Source organism: Oryzias melastigma, linkage group LG20, assembly GCF_002922805.2.
Source record: "Oryzias melastigma strain HK-1 linkage group LG20, ASM292280v2, whole genome shotgun sequence".
NCBI lineage: Eukaryota > Metazoa > Chordata > Actinopteri > Beloniformes > Adrianichthyidae > Oryzias > Oryzias melastigma.
This window is the reverse complement of record NC_050531.1, coordinates 6,768,270-6,783,395: the sequence shown is the minus strand read 5'-3', so window position 1 is coordinate 6,783,395 and position 15,126 is coordinate 6,768,270. Positions and strand designations below refer to the sequence as shown.

The window sequence follows — 15,126 nt, the reverse complement described above, 5'->3', positions numbered from 1 at the left end:
GTGTAAGTTGGGTGATTTTTGCATTGTCACTAATAGGATGTTGGGTGCAAAACCCACCTTCCCACCTAAAGAGATTGACGACCATCCCAGTCAATAGGTGAGGAAACTGGATCACCCGTTTTCTCTTCCAGCTGATGATCCGGAATCCTGGTAGGCTCCGGGACCAATTCATGACCGACTTTGATCACAAGAGAGAGCTTTTGAATCCATTCCTGTTGCCCATGTTCTTTGGTTGGTTTGAAATCCCGGTATCGGTCACCTAACTGATAACATTGTATCTACTGCACTCAAAATGGCCGAGTGCCATTTTGTTATTACTCGGGTCCTAACTTTGGCATCTTCTGGTACCAACATCCCAGTATACCACCCTTTGGGTACTCCAACCCTAACCTCACCAACTGATGGTCTTCTTGTATCAACATCACAGTATTCCAGGTTTTTGGTACTCCAACCCTAACCTCACTAACTGATGGTATTCTGTTACCAACTTCTCGGCATTCCATGCTTTTGGTACTCTGACCCTAATGTCACCAACTGATGGTCTTCTGGTACCAACATCCCGGTATATCACCCTTTGGGTACTCCAACCCTAACCTCACTAACTGATGGTATTCTGGTACCAACATCCCATTATTCTATGGTTTTGGTACTCTGACCCTAACCTCACCAAATGATGGTCTTTTGGTACCATCATCCCAGTATGCCAGCCTTTGGGTACCCCAACCCTTACCTAATTAACCGATGGTCTTCTGGGGCCAACATCCTGGTATTCCATTCTTTTGGTACTCTTACCCTAACCTAATTTTTTAAGACATTTAAGAGATCTTCTGGCCTCCATTCTCAAGTGTTGCCGGTGGGTCCCACAGTGTCCCTGGTGATGTTTTGGTGGGTCTCCTGCATCCTTTCTCCCACTGTTTTGGGGGTCTCCAGGTCTCCATTTCACTGCATTTTGGGGGTCTCCTGGACTCTGTCCCAGTGTGACTTGGGTCTACTGGACAGTATTTCCCAATGTCCGTCATGTCTCTATTTGGACGGGGTTAGGGTACTGGTATCGGCCCGGTTCCTGTTTGGGACCCCTGATTAAATGGGAACAACCAGAACATCAAAAAACGGCGAGTGAAGACACCCAAAACGTTAAAAAGGGACACATAGGGTGCCCTAACCATACATCCATATATAACGAGTTGGGAGTGAGAATGAGTTTGATTCCTTATTCCTGAGAAGCTTCTACAGCCAGGAATCAGTCCAGGAGCAATGTTTTACTGAACATGGGAAGGATCTTCTTGGTTTTGGTACAATGGATTACCAGCTTCTGCAGCAGCAACCTTTACACTGATAAAAGTTGCTGAACTTCTTTGACTGGCCAATCTGGGAGACGATACATCACCCCCCCCAAAAAAGAGTGTTAACTTATGGTTCATTACCACCTCAACTGATTAGAATTTTTTTCATATTTCAAAATGTGTACTCAGCATAATTGAAAAGTATTGCTAATGTTTGTTCATGCTTCTCTTCTAAATGTCTTTATGACTCAAAGCTATGAATAGAAAAAAGAGCTTGTAAGAACATCACTCACAGATAATTTGGGGAATGTGCGTTGACTTGGGCATCAAGCTAATTTTCTAAAGAACCGCAAAAGCCAAACACAGTGGTGGGGTTCTCAGATTTGTTCTGTAAGTTCCCTATGGAAGGAGGGAATAACAACAATGTATGAGTTTTCGGAGATGTACGAGTGGACTCCAATTTTACAACCTGTGGAGGTTTAATGCAGAGGTTTTGTTGAAAAGTCAGCAAAACCGGCTCCTTCAAGCAGCCTGTAGATCTGGGTCAAGCAAGAGAAGAGATTTTAAGGAACAGTAATAGATAGTAGGATAAAGGTGTTGTTGTTAACGCCATTGCCCCCCCCATTAGGAGATATAGTGGATGTCGGGCCAAAACAAAATCTAGTGGAGGCACCTGAGCTGATGTATGCACTGGAGGAGATACAATAATCAACGATACTGAGTGGTTCAGCTATATGTTGAACTTCTAGATACTTTACAGCACATATGTCAAAGTCAAGGCCCGGGGGCCATATCCGGCCCTCGGGATAATTCTGTCTGGCCCTCTAGATCATTTTATTTTATTGTTAATAATGGCCTAAAGTTATCTTGTGCTTCTTTCTAACTTGTATAATTTCGACAGACATATTTTTATGGAGAGTAAAAAAATGAAAGTTATTTAAAGCTTAAGTTGATTCATTAGTTTTTGTTTTGTTTTTTAGGCTAATTTGGCGTTTAGCTAATATTTTAGCTGCCTATCACCTTCAGCGTTTTCAGCTATTAACTTCAGTGATTTCAGCTATAAGCTTCAGCATTTTTAACTATCAATTTCAACATCTTTAGCTATCAGCACTAGCTTCTTCAGCGGCCAAATTCAGCTTACAGCATTCACATTAGCATTATCACAGGTAATGCTATAAATCTCTTTTAAGTTTATGTTAAAAAGTTACGGTTTAAAAGTTTAAAAATGTGGCTTTCTGCTAGCTTTTAGGACTATTTTGGCTATAACTAAGATTTGTTTAGGCTATTTTGGAATTTAGCTAGTATTTTAGCTATGTGCTAGCTGTTTTGGCTAATTTAGGCTTTTTTCAGTTTTTTTAGGCTATTTTCAAGTTTAGCTATTTTTTCAGCTACATATTATCTGTTTTGGCTAAGCTAAGTTTTCTTTTTTTAGGCTAATTTGGCTTTTAGCTAAAATTTTAGCTGCCTACCAGCTTCAGCATTTTCAGCTATTAACTTCAGTGATCTCAGCTATCAGCTTCAGCGGTTTTAGCAATCAATTTTAGCATTTTTAGCTATAAGCTTCTGTGCTTTTAGCTATCAATTTCAGCATTTTCAGCTTCAGCATTTTCAGCTATCAGCTTCCGTGGTTTTAGCAATCAATTTTAGCATTTTTAGCTATAAGCTTCCGTGCTTTTAGCTATCAATTTCAGCATTTTCAGCTTCAGCATTTTCAGCTATCAGCTTCTGTGGTTTTAGCTACCAATTTCAGCATCTTCAGCTATCAGCACTAGCATCTTCAGCGGCCAAATTCAGCTTACAGCATTCACACTAGCATTATTGCAGGTAATGCTATACATCTAGTTCATAATTATGTAAAAAAGTTACAGATTTAACATTTTAAAAATGTTGTTTTCAAGTGTTCAATAAATGTTTATCCTATTCGGCCCCCAACCTATGCTTTTGGATTTTGACCCCTTGTGCGATTGAGTGTGACAACTTTGCTTTACAGTTATGAAACATACTAAAAATTCATTTTAGACATTTTGAATTTAGATACCAGACTAAAGAAAAGATTGAGTGTTTTTCAACTCAGACTAATTATTTAAAGGACTCCAGGCTGGGACTCTGCTGAATTATCCGTTCTGTTTTTTTTTCAGGTTTGCATTGCATGTATAGAAATAGAAACAAGGTCATTGTGTACTCCCTCTATGTTTCTCCTGTATTTTTAGCCATTAAAGCCCCAGATAGCATTTCAACTTTCCCTCTTAGGCTCCAAGTATTTAAAGCAGACTTGTTTATAGTGTAGCTTGATCACTTTGGCTCTTCGTTTTGTGTGCTGTATGAACATGAATGTGTAAGAAATGTCTGCTCTCGAGCCTAAAGCTTATCTCTCCTCATAGAGGGTTCTCCGTCCGTGTGCAGAATAACAGATAGGGTCTGTTTACAAACCGTACTGCCCTGGTGACTGACCAAATGACTGACTGTGAGGGAAGAGAATGAGTTTCACATCAATAAGTTCTCCAAAGTCCTCAGTAAATCAAAGAAGGGTTAAAAGTAATGAGAAACACTGTTTGGAGAGTGGAGCTGAAGGCCGCCTGAGTGATTTACTCCCTGATTTGTTTATTCCTCACAGCTACTCCGTCCCCAGGAGGCTTTAAAACCACAATCATGGAAATACTCCCTGATTTTACTGCAAGTGAATTTTTTATTCAATTAGTTTAAATATTTCATAACACCACGACACTATAAAAGTAGAAAAATGAATGTATTGGTACTAAATGTCATTTCAGTGTTTTTATCTATAATAGTTTGCTCAAAATTAGCTTATTTTTATGTTTTGTTTTTTCTTTTTATTTAGAAACGTTCCTATAGTTAGACAATGACAAAGTCATCCTCCTGTCATTCATCTCTGTTTCATTTGGTAAAATCTTCCTCTGTAAAAAGTAAAAAAATGATCTTGTTGAATGTTGTTGAAGGTCACCTGAGCTTCATAATCCATCACCAGCCATTCCTGATTCCCTTTTTTCTCCAAAAGCTTTTTGTTTTGTTGCAGTTTTATCCTTTTCTGTTGCAGTCTGTCCACATTAATGCTTATATTCTTTCAATCACATCACAGAGAAACAAACAGAGTTAAAAAATCTATTGCAAAACACATATTCAATAAAGGGAATTACTGCTTTTCTGTTAATGTTTTGATGTAAAATTCTCTTTAAAAGATCAGCCTAAAGTACTAGTTATGTAAAACTGAACTTGAATTAGAGTTACTTAAAATTGTATTAGTGTGTTAAATTAAATTATTAACCTTTAACCTTAAAATAATGATTTTAATTGATTCAGGAACAAAATAGTTACAAAGCAGATGTTCTTTTCTGCCTTTTTCCATTTTGAAAAGACCCTCCTCCATTATGAATTTGATCTTTTTGAATCACTGTTGATGTTTTTTTTTTGTTTTGTTTTATTTTTCAGGGACGGCTCTGGTGGTGCAGTGGGACCACGTTCACCTGCAGGACAGCTACAACCTGGGGAGCTTCACCTTCCAGGCCACGCTGCACAACACCGGGAGGATCGTCTTTGCTTACAAAGAGGTGTTGAATCCTTTTCCATTTCCAAAAATCTTGTTTTTAAACATAAATAATTATTATTATGACTATGTTAATTGATTCATCTAAATTGCTCCTTAAGTACCCATAATTCATTGCTAGGATAGGCTCCAGCAACCCCAAAAATATACTAATTTGTCTATATTTTTCAAATAAGTTACAATTCTTACAAACACACACACACCAAAACAAAGCTGTGACTCACTATTTCATTATCATTGTGCTTTTTGAAGTATTTCTATTATTAGAATAGTTTGTTTTTTAGTTAAATTTAAATGATTAATAATTGCAGTTATTATAGCAGAGCTACTTATCTATGATTGGAAGCTCTTGTGTGATTTTGTTTTTGTTAGAAATTTGTTTTTTTAATTTGTACTGTTATTATCATATTAAAATGTTTTAAATAAAAATCCTTTATTCAGTGACTGCATTTAATATCTATTTTACTAAGGTAAAAGAAATGCATAAGTCTGTCTTTGAAATGTTAAATCCGCTCTTCGCTGCATTCCAGATGCTTACTGACATTACACAGACCAAAGCGGAGAAGCCTGCGGACGACTTCGACTCTGACAAAAAAGAACATCCTGCCCCACTGAGCTTTTCATGCTGCCAGTGATTGATTTCCTCTTTTCCTGTTTCAGATCCCCACTGAGGTGTCACGGATCAGCTCTGTCAATCACCCTGTCAAGGTGGGCCTGTCCGACGCCTTTGTGGTGGTCCACAAGATCCAGCAAATACCCAGTGAGTCTCCGATTTGCATCTCTGTCATGAATGTTTGAAATCAGTGCGTGAAAGTTGGTCTGGATTGATCCGTCGAGCCTCATCTGATGAATGCAGAGTGTGGTAAATGATGAATGTGATTTCAGGCTTTTTTAAACTCAAATATTGCAAATCGGGAAAAAAGTTCATGAAAAATTAGTTTAATTTATGACTTTATTTTCTTTAATTTGAAGCAAGGTTGACAAAATTATTCTGGAAAAATGACATTTATGGTCAAATTTTCTGATTTTCTTTTTTAAATAAAATTATTAATTAGTTATTATAATAATAACTATATAATCAATATTAACATTGAAACAGTTGTTCTTTTATCTGAGAGCTATTATTGCTTAAAGAAGCTTATATTGATATTTTTTGTCTATAAAGATTGACACAGAAATTTGGGGGGCGGGGCTACAGGGAGGCTCCGCCCCTGCATCATGGTAAGCTTTAATGTACTTTAGATCATTCATAACCTGCATCTGAAGTTATGTTAAATTTAATATTTTTGTTAATATATTTGTGTATAACTTTATTTTTTATAGTATTTTGCCAAAACACCAGTATTTTTTTGCAAATATCTACTAGTATTTTTAACACACCATGAAGGTATTTTATGCTCCAAAATATCGCTGAGCATTCAAACTCGTCCTGGTTTTGGACACATTTATTAGAGTTATCGACCAATTTTAATAGTTTGGGTCATTTATCATGTTTTTTGCTGAATCCAACCACTTTTTTAAACCTAGAGACTCAAATTTGGCCACTTTTTTTCTTCTATAATTTGTTTTTATTTATTTTTTTATTTTTTTTACATTTATATTATTTTATTTTTTTATTGTTGATGATTACTGCTTCTCAAAATTAACAAATTATAAGTGCAATTTACTTTTTAGCATTTAGAAAACCAAATATTAAAAACATTGATTGCTATATGAGACAATAAGCTATTTTTAATCAATTTTGTCTCAATTGGGATATTTAAAGGATTAAAATCTCCTGAACAAACTGCTCCTTGGATCTCCAGAGTTAAACCTGTAAACACTTTTTAAAAAAAACTCAAACTCTGACCGAACTTCCAGCCTCTCCCGTCACGCCGTCCCACCCCTCTAAAGACGACAGGAACAGCTCCAGTTCTGCCTCAGCTATTTGCTTTCAAGTCGCTGCAATTATTTCCCATTAAATTAAAAGCAAATGCAATAAAAAGGCGGAGACGGTTCAAACCTTTTCATCTGCAGTCAGACTCTCCTGCTCTCAAGGGAGCAGACTCCAATCCGCTGCAATAGGAACTTGTCAAGCTGGATTTATTCTGCAATTTAAACCCTCTGGATAAAACCAATTTGTCAAAACAAACATCTTAAGGATTTTAGTTTGCTTTAGATACCACTATTATGAATGAAGCAACATTTATAATAGTAAATGTTGTAGTTTGAGCAGATTTGGTTTATCCACGGACTTCAGGAACTCATAGAGAATCTGTTTGTGAACCTCTGCAGAATGATGGAATCTTAAATGGATGGAATTTAGTCAAAAAAATCTTTTTTCTCCTGTGATATTTTATCCAGAGTGATCTCCTCCAACCTCGAATTTTAAAAACGTTTCTGATGCAAATTCTCACAAGGAAAGTTACAAATTGATGGGTTCATTTTCTAGAAAAGATCAATCGGGAGTTTATCCTCCAAAATAAAAGTTGGGAGTATCTTTTTTTTTTTTTTTTTTTTTAAACTTGAGTTTAGCATTTTTTTAAAGCAACATCAAACAATTACTGACATATTTTTCTTATCTTAACTTTAGAGCATTAACACAGCTTTTAAAGTGAATATAGTCCTAAAAATTGAAATTATAGTTTCTGTTCAGTGGATTAAAAGTTGCAGGAATCTGTGACATCTGAGAGTCAGATGTAAAATCATTCAAGACTTCAGCAGATGAACAGATGTTGTTGGAAAATTCTCTTTTTGTTTTTGCTGTCCAATCTCAGGGAATGTGTCCTTTCAGTGCGAAAATAGCTAGACTAAAGATAAGAAAAGGACACTAATCTTAGGAAGAAAATGAGTGGATGTTGTTAAAATTATCTATCTGTGCAGTAAACAATTTGTATTTTTTGAGTTCTATGTACCTAAATTGTTAGTCATTTTGATTACAGTGATAAAATAGTGTAAAAATAGGTGGAAATGAATCATTTTAGACTAAAAAGTGAAGAAATGGAGGACTATCATAGTTGTTTTCAAATTAATGATGATGAATACCAGCATAACTTTTGTTAAACTTTAAAATAATATCCTTTAAATTTAACCAAAATTGAATTAAAATTTAATTTTTCAATTTTTGAGTTTTACATCAAGTTTTTTTTTTGTTGTTGTCAAAAGTATTAAGCAAAATCATTTTAACAGGAGGCCAAGTTGAGCTACTTTGCCATTTTTTATGTGATTCTGTTTCTTTTATTCATATCTGGAACTTGCTACGGCAATACATTAGGGACAAAAATGTCACAATCAATAAATAGTAGCCAAGGCATATTTTGAGGTCGCGTGGTGGCAGTCCAATTACGCCATTTTGAAATCGACCACAAGACAATAGCAGCCAGAATTACCTGCCAGCAGCAGCTTTGATTAGTCGATTTGCCTTGTTCCCACAGAGAAGTTTGTTGTCCGTGTGATGTAGACCGCTAGCACGTCATTGTAGTGCAACGACTAGAAAAGCAACAACAATGGAGGTCGTCCAGCAGCTCGGCTTTTTATTACTTTACTTCTGGTACATCGTGTAAAACAGGAATTTAATGTTTGAAAGAAGATTGACACTGTAAAATGCTCACAAACGTTAGAAACGTTAGCTTAAATGAGCGCTACATTAGCGCTTATTAATGTTGTCGTCATTTTCTGTCAATCAACGTTGCACTTTACAAAAAAAGTACAACCTGTGGAGGCCTCCCAAGAGAAACAGTTCGGCGCTGTTTAACCCTTTAACACTTTCTGTAGCGACAGCAAAATAACACGTTCTTCGAACTACACAATTAACACAATTCCAGTGGATTCTGACGCTGAGAAAAGGGAATTTCAGCGCAAATAATTCAAATTTCAACATGTTCAATAACGTTTTTTGAAGTAGAGCCCAAATAGTGTCTTAAAAATGTGCGTAGTGATGGATGAACATGAGTTTTGAACGCATTTCCATCGACATTTCATCAGAAATAGTTGCTTAAATGCAAATTTCAGATGGCCGTTCTATGTCCTCTCCCTTAATGAGACAGAAATTTCTCAACTGTGAGGATTTTTGAATAAAGCAAAAACAAGTTAAAATCAGATCAAATATTTTTGAACAATTAAAAATCCAGTTTTAAATCCTTTCAAGTATCAAATAGTGGGATGGCTTTTATTTTCTTGACTTTTCGCAGCAGCAAACAGAAACACAGATGGAGGCTAAGGAGGAGGACGTAACCTTAATCTTCTTTTCTGTATTCATTTGCTGTAAATTCTAAAAGAAAAAGCAGTTATCCGTTCAAAGCACTTGATGTTTTGCATGATTTGCACAAGAGTTTCTGCAATCTTAAGCATCAGGGTTTTTTTTTTTCTTTTTTTGCAGGCAGAATAGTAGACAATGGTCATTAAAAAAGATGGATAGGAGCTCTTTTTTTCTCTGTTCTTGAGAGTCACCAGTTTTCTCTAAAATGAAAAGCTCCTCTTTCCTCATTGGGCTGCAGTAAATACACTGCCAGACCTACTTTTTTTCTCTCAGCAGAAGGACAAAAATTGAAAGAAAAACTGATGAGCCCAGCTTTTTCAATCAAAGCACTCAGTTTTAGATGAACTAGTTGAGGCTGACTCTGCAAAATCTAATGAACCGTTTGTCTTCTACAGGTTTTGCAAATCCACAAAAAAGGAAAATCTTGAATTTGCATGAATAAAAAACCTACAACAAGCTTTTGATATCACTGGAAAGATCATGACTACTACAGGCTACGAAGCATGAAGGGCTCAGTATGTTCTGTCAATTACCACCGCGCAACCATGGCAACCAGAAGGACTTGATTCAACTTGCTGCTTCTCTGCTTCACTTTAAAAGCTCTAATAAAAATTTTTTACGCTGCCTTCGGGAAGATCGCACTGCAGCCCAGCCTGTAAAGGCAAAGATGAGAGAGGAGATTTGTGGCTGTCCCCCCAGTCAGGATGTGTAATTAACAGGTCAAGCACACCAGCATGAAAAGACAGGCTTAATGCACGTCTCTAATCCCTGCTTTCACACTTAATATGAGTTAGTTCTGAAGGAAAATGTTTAGCCTATTTATTTATACACAGAAATGAGCTAAACATCGATTTGATCAATAAAACTATGATGTTCTTTAAAGCTTTCATCCTCTAACAACCTCAGATCGGCGGCCTCAGGTCAGGAAGCTGACCTTCCGCCAGTCCTCCGAGTCTCCCTGATAATCCCTTCGCTCGGAGCAGGAGGAAGCCAGACGACCTCAGGGGTGCAGAAGAGGGAGAGGAAGACACGCATTACTCAAAAGTTGACCTTAGCACGCTCACTTTTGCAGCTTTGATCACTCGTTCAGCGTGAAATCAAAGAAAACAGGTCAAGCAATGCATGAAGTCAAACACAACAAGAAATGTACAGAATAAAACAGTTGTGTAAGTGATTTATTCCAAAAATAGAATATATTTAGTTTTAAGGACCTATCTAAGCCTTTCAGAGTAAACTATATCCATATGGATGGTATTATATTACATTAAAAACATTTTTTAGTTAAATATGAAGCTTCTTTTCCTAGCCGGAAGTTAAACCCTTGAATCTCTGAGGCTCCGCCTTTCACTCCTTGTGGGTTCCGCCCATTTTATGACATCACCTGGAACCAACACGTCTGCCAGGTTCCTTCAGGGTCTTAAAAACGGCTTAAAAGAATTGAATTTTAAAAATAGCACAGTTAAAAAGCCTTAAAAATGTCTTGAATTCTGATATCTGAGCCTTAAAAATAGCCTTTCTCCGTTTCACATTTCATGTCGAATGTTAATTTTTCAACCAAGATTATTTTGATCGAATAATGGAAATAAACATCGGAAGAACCAGTTGTTGGTTTGAAAAAAAAAAAACAAGAATAGCTCTAAATCATCAAGGTCACAAAAATTTATAAAAAAGCAAAAGTTTGATCATAAAATGGGAATAAATGTGTAAAATATTAAATAAACTGAGAAATTCATCCTAATTTTTGACATAAATGGCCTTAAAAAGGTCTTAAAAGGTCTTAAATTTAACTTAAAGAAACTTGTAGGGACCCTGGTCTGTGTTTCACCCACGAAAACAAACAACATCCAAACTTTTCCAAAGATGGAATTGCAAATTGTGGAGCCTTACATTCTTGAATTTGATCCGGAATTTGAAGTGCAAAAGGAAGTTTCAGACTGGTAGATGAAAACTGAAGAGGAGTTCCTTTCTGTTTATTGTTGAAATATTTTTAATAATAAGACACAAAAAGGCGAGCCGTTGTTGTCTCTGCAGATTAGGTACGAGAGGAACCACTTCTTCTTAAAGTCGATGCTAAAATGAAAGCCGATCACGTCTAGCTCCGTGGAGAAAGTGGGTGTTTTCATTAGTCTAGGAGTGGTGCTGGCAGTGCAGACTCTTCCTGGAAGGGGCTGTTCCTCCGCGTTCAAACGTATGAATGTGAGGAGCCAGTCGTACTCAGGGACTGGAAGGGGCTGGTGCTCAGAGATACGTGAATGAAGCAAAATACCGCTTTTTCATGAGGAATCAACATCCTAAAATCTTAAACATTTAGAAATGAGTTTTTTCTGTGATGTAACTGATGCAAAACTAGGAGTAAATGAGCAAAACCACCAATTTCTTTGATCTGTTGGGATTTCTATTCCTACATCTTTTCATTTCAAGGTCTAACCTGTTTCTTGATTACATAAACGCTGCCTGTGAAATGAGTAGAAGACTGACGGCATGAGTGAGACAGGTCACATGAGTTTGTCTTTTCTGTGCATTTTGCTCACCAGCGGGAAATAATTCTGTAATTTATTTTTTTGTGACATGGCAGGAAGTCATGACCATCCGTTGCTATGGGAACACTGATGCACTGTGTCTTTGTTTTCTCAAATTATCAATAGCATTTTGAACATGTAGATTCAGTTTTAAACAGGGCACAGCTATTACTATAATTATGCTCAACTGCAATTTGCTTATTTTCTGAATCAGATCTTGCGTCTCAGTATTGGGTCAGGAAGAGGTCTGGCTTCACCGATGCATCGTCACATCTTTTTCTGGGATTCTGTTGTTTTTCTGGTATTCTGGAAGCTGCTGTCCTGATGAAGCAAACTCACCCTGGATGACAGGAATTGTGCCTAAACCTTAGATTGCACCAAATTAATGTTTTTGTCTCCATTTACTCCCAATTCAATGGAAACAATTTGGGAAAATGTTGCCTTTTTTTAAGGTATCTACTATTTTTATTTGTGGTTGAGGACCCAAAATGCAGGTTGATTAGCTAAATGAAGACAGTTGTGGATGATTTAACCTGATCATGGTTAGACTGACAGGGAAAACAGAACATGACAAAAGCCAAAACAGTTAGCCAAAATAATCACTAAACTCCAGAGTAGCCTAAAAAACAAAAAATCCCAAATTAGCCAAAATAGCTAGCATGTAGCTGAAATATTAGCTGAACTCCAAAATAGCCTAAAAACTTAATAAAACTTAATAAATGCCAAAATAGTGCAAAAAGCTAGCAGAATGTCATTATAACTTTGACTTCACATAGTATAAAATAATGACTAATCAACTAATAAATTAGTTGTCGACTATTTTAATAATCGATTAGTTGACTAATCGTGGCAACCCTTAGTGGAAATGAGGCCAAAGTCAAGAAATTCAATGAAGTCTGGGTTTACGTGTTCTTTGCTTGCTTTATACGTAATTTTTCCAGAGTTTTATTGTGGTTCATTTGTGTTATATTTGTGAAAATTTCACTTTAAAGACCATAACTTTTGGCACATATATTCCTGTACAACCAATTTTCATCCGTGCAATATGTACAAATTGCATGCAGCAGCAGTGTGATACGGCCTTTAATGAAAGTACTTGATCCTAAATGGTTACTGTGCTTCTCTTTACTGCTACTGCTTTATTCTTGGAAGAACTGCAGACAAAACTATTTAGAACTCAACATAATTTCTAATTTCAAATACTATTATTAGCCCACTTTATTTTCCATTTTCTGCACTTTCTGGTGGTGACACCACAACAATAGAAAACGCTCGAGTCAGCTTTGTATTTTTATCTTTTACTCCATCTTATCCTTGTGTTGTGACTTGATGTTGGAGATGACGGGGAGGGCATCTGAGGGAAGGTCCCAAGGAAAAAATGCTTCCCTTTATTGTCAAGTGGCGGCCCGTTTGGGCACAAAGGGGAGCAGAGGAGTGCAGTGGCTGCTGCACACGTGACCTGATTCTGCCGCGCACTGCATTCCCTCTTCAAGGACCACTTGTCCCAGTTTTTATCTCAGGGTGCCATATTTGTTATGTTCTTTTCACACTCTCACTCCGTTTCCTCCCTCTGAAACACAGACGTGAGGCGCAGGACGATCTATGAGTACCACCGCGTGGAGCTGACGAAGATAAGGATTACAAACTCAACGGCCGTGGAAATAATTCCCCTACCGAGTAAGGAGGATTCTTTGTGACTTCTGTGAAATTCTGTTTGTGAATGAACACTTTCAAATAGCACATGGAGCTTCTATAAAACACTTTGACCTAATTGACCCTTCTCATCTGCAGCCTGTCACCAGTTTACCAGCTGTAGCTCCTGCATTTCCTCACGGATATATTTCAACTGCAGCTGGTGCCATCGACTCAACAGGTTTGCCTCGAAAACACTTTTAAATTCCTTTACATCTTAGCTAAAATCACTGAATCTGATAGCCCGCTAAAATATTGACTAAATGCCAAATTAGCCTAAAGAACTAAAGAACACTGTAGCTGAAAAAAACTTCAAGCCTAAAAGAAGGGACAAAAAGCCTAAATTAGCCAAAACAGCTAGCATGTAGCTGAAATGTTAGCTAAACTCCACAATAGCCTAAAAAAATCTTAGTAAATGCCAAAGTAGTCCAAAAAGCTAGCAGAGTGACAATTTTTAAAACGTAAAAACCTGTAACTTTTTAACCTAACTATGAATAATAAAAGACAGGAATATTATTCCAGAATAAATCAACTTAAACCTTAAATAACTGTCAATATTTTACTTTCTATAAAAATATATTTTGTCAAAGTTATACAAATTAGAAATGAGCGCAACAATGTAATGAGTAATGGTAAATGTCCGTTCAAATGTAGTGGAGTCAAGAGTACATACAGTCGGTCAAAAATGTATTTGGGTAGAGAGTAAAAATTGCTTATATTTGTGATACTCAGTACAAGTAGAAAGTAGCCAAAAAAGTATTAAGTAAAGTAATTAAGTCAGTTTATTCAATTACTTTACACCACTGCCATCCATGCCAGTCACCCGATATATATATAAAAAAAACAGAAAAAGTGAAAAAAAAACTGTTTTACTACTTTATTCAAAAATGTCAATGTTCAGTTTTTTGTGCATTTAATTTGAATATATGGTTAACACAAACTTCCTCATAAAGAAGTATAATATTTTGAAGATATTAAGTTCTGGTCCGTTTTCAATGAGTCTCCCACACAACAGCTGGATCTGACGTTTGCTTATTATTGCAAGTTCTGCAAACCTCTGATCCATTTTGTCTTCCTGCACTTCAAGTAAATATTTGAGTTTCTAAAGACGTGTTGGTGTTTCTCCGCGGAACATCCTGACAGCTGAGATGTGAGCCGCGGTGGACTCGGTTTGGTTTTGTCCGACAGGAGAGTCGCAGTTAAAAGGGAAGACAGGAGAAATGAATAATGGAGAGACGGAAGTGTGTAAGTTCAGAGGCTTTCAGCAGATGTCTGAATTACGCCAGCTCGGTTTTTATATTTTAGGGTGGATCGTCAAAATCTCCTTTTGTTTTTCCTATTTTTAAATCCATTAATGATAAATTTAAACCTCCTTTTCTCATAACTTAACACATTTTTGTTTTTAAGATTTTTCTTCAATTTGTTAGATGAAACTTCTAAAAAGGGTTTTTGGACTCCCTAACCGACATGTGTCCAAGTCAAGGCCCGGGGGCCGGATCCGGCCCTCCTGATCATTTTATTTTATTGTTAATAATGGCCCGATATTATCATGCAGTTATTTCTAACTTGTATAATTTTACAAGATATATTTTTAATGAGAGTAAAATATTAAAAGTTATTTAAGGTTTAAGTTGATTTGTTCTTGAGTAATATTCCTGCCTGTTGTTAAAAAGTTACAGTTTTATAGTTTTAAAATTTGGCATTCTGCTAGCTTTATGGATTATTTTGGCATTTACTTAGATTTTTTAGGCTATTTTGGAGTTTAGCTAATATTTCAGCTATATGCTAGCTGTTTTGGCTAATTTAGGCTTTTTTTTAGACACTTTGAAGTTT

The 15,126-nt window shown here is 36.4% G+C and overlaps 1 protein-coding gene across 1 annotated transcript in view; it reads left to right on the top strand.

Moving 5' to 3' along the window:
• Window positions 1-15,126, top strand: part of plxdc2 (plexin domain containing 2) — a gene marked incomplete in the record, with an annotated part of 135,664 nt that overhangs the window by 105,068 nt on the left and 15,470 nt on the right. Inside the window, 4 exon segments of the mRNA XM_024279999.2 lie at window positions 4,731-4,849; window positions 5,506-5,605; window positions 13,183-13,278; window positions 13,393-13,474. Coding sequence (XP_024135767.1) covers window positions 4,731-4,849; window positions 5,506-5,605; window positions 13,183-13,278; window positions 13,393-13,474 — 397 coding nt within the window.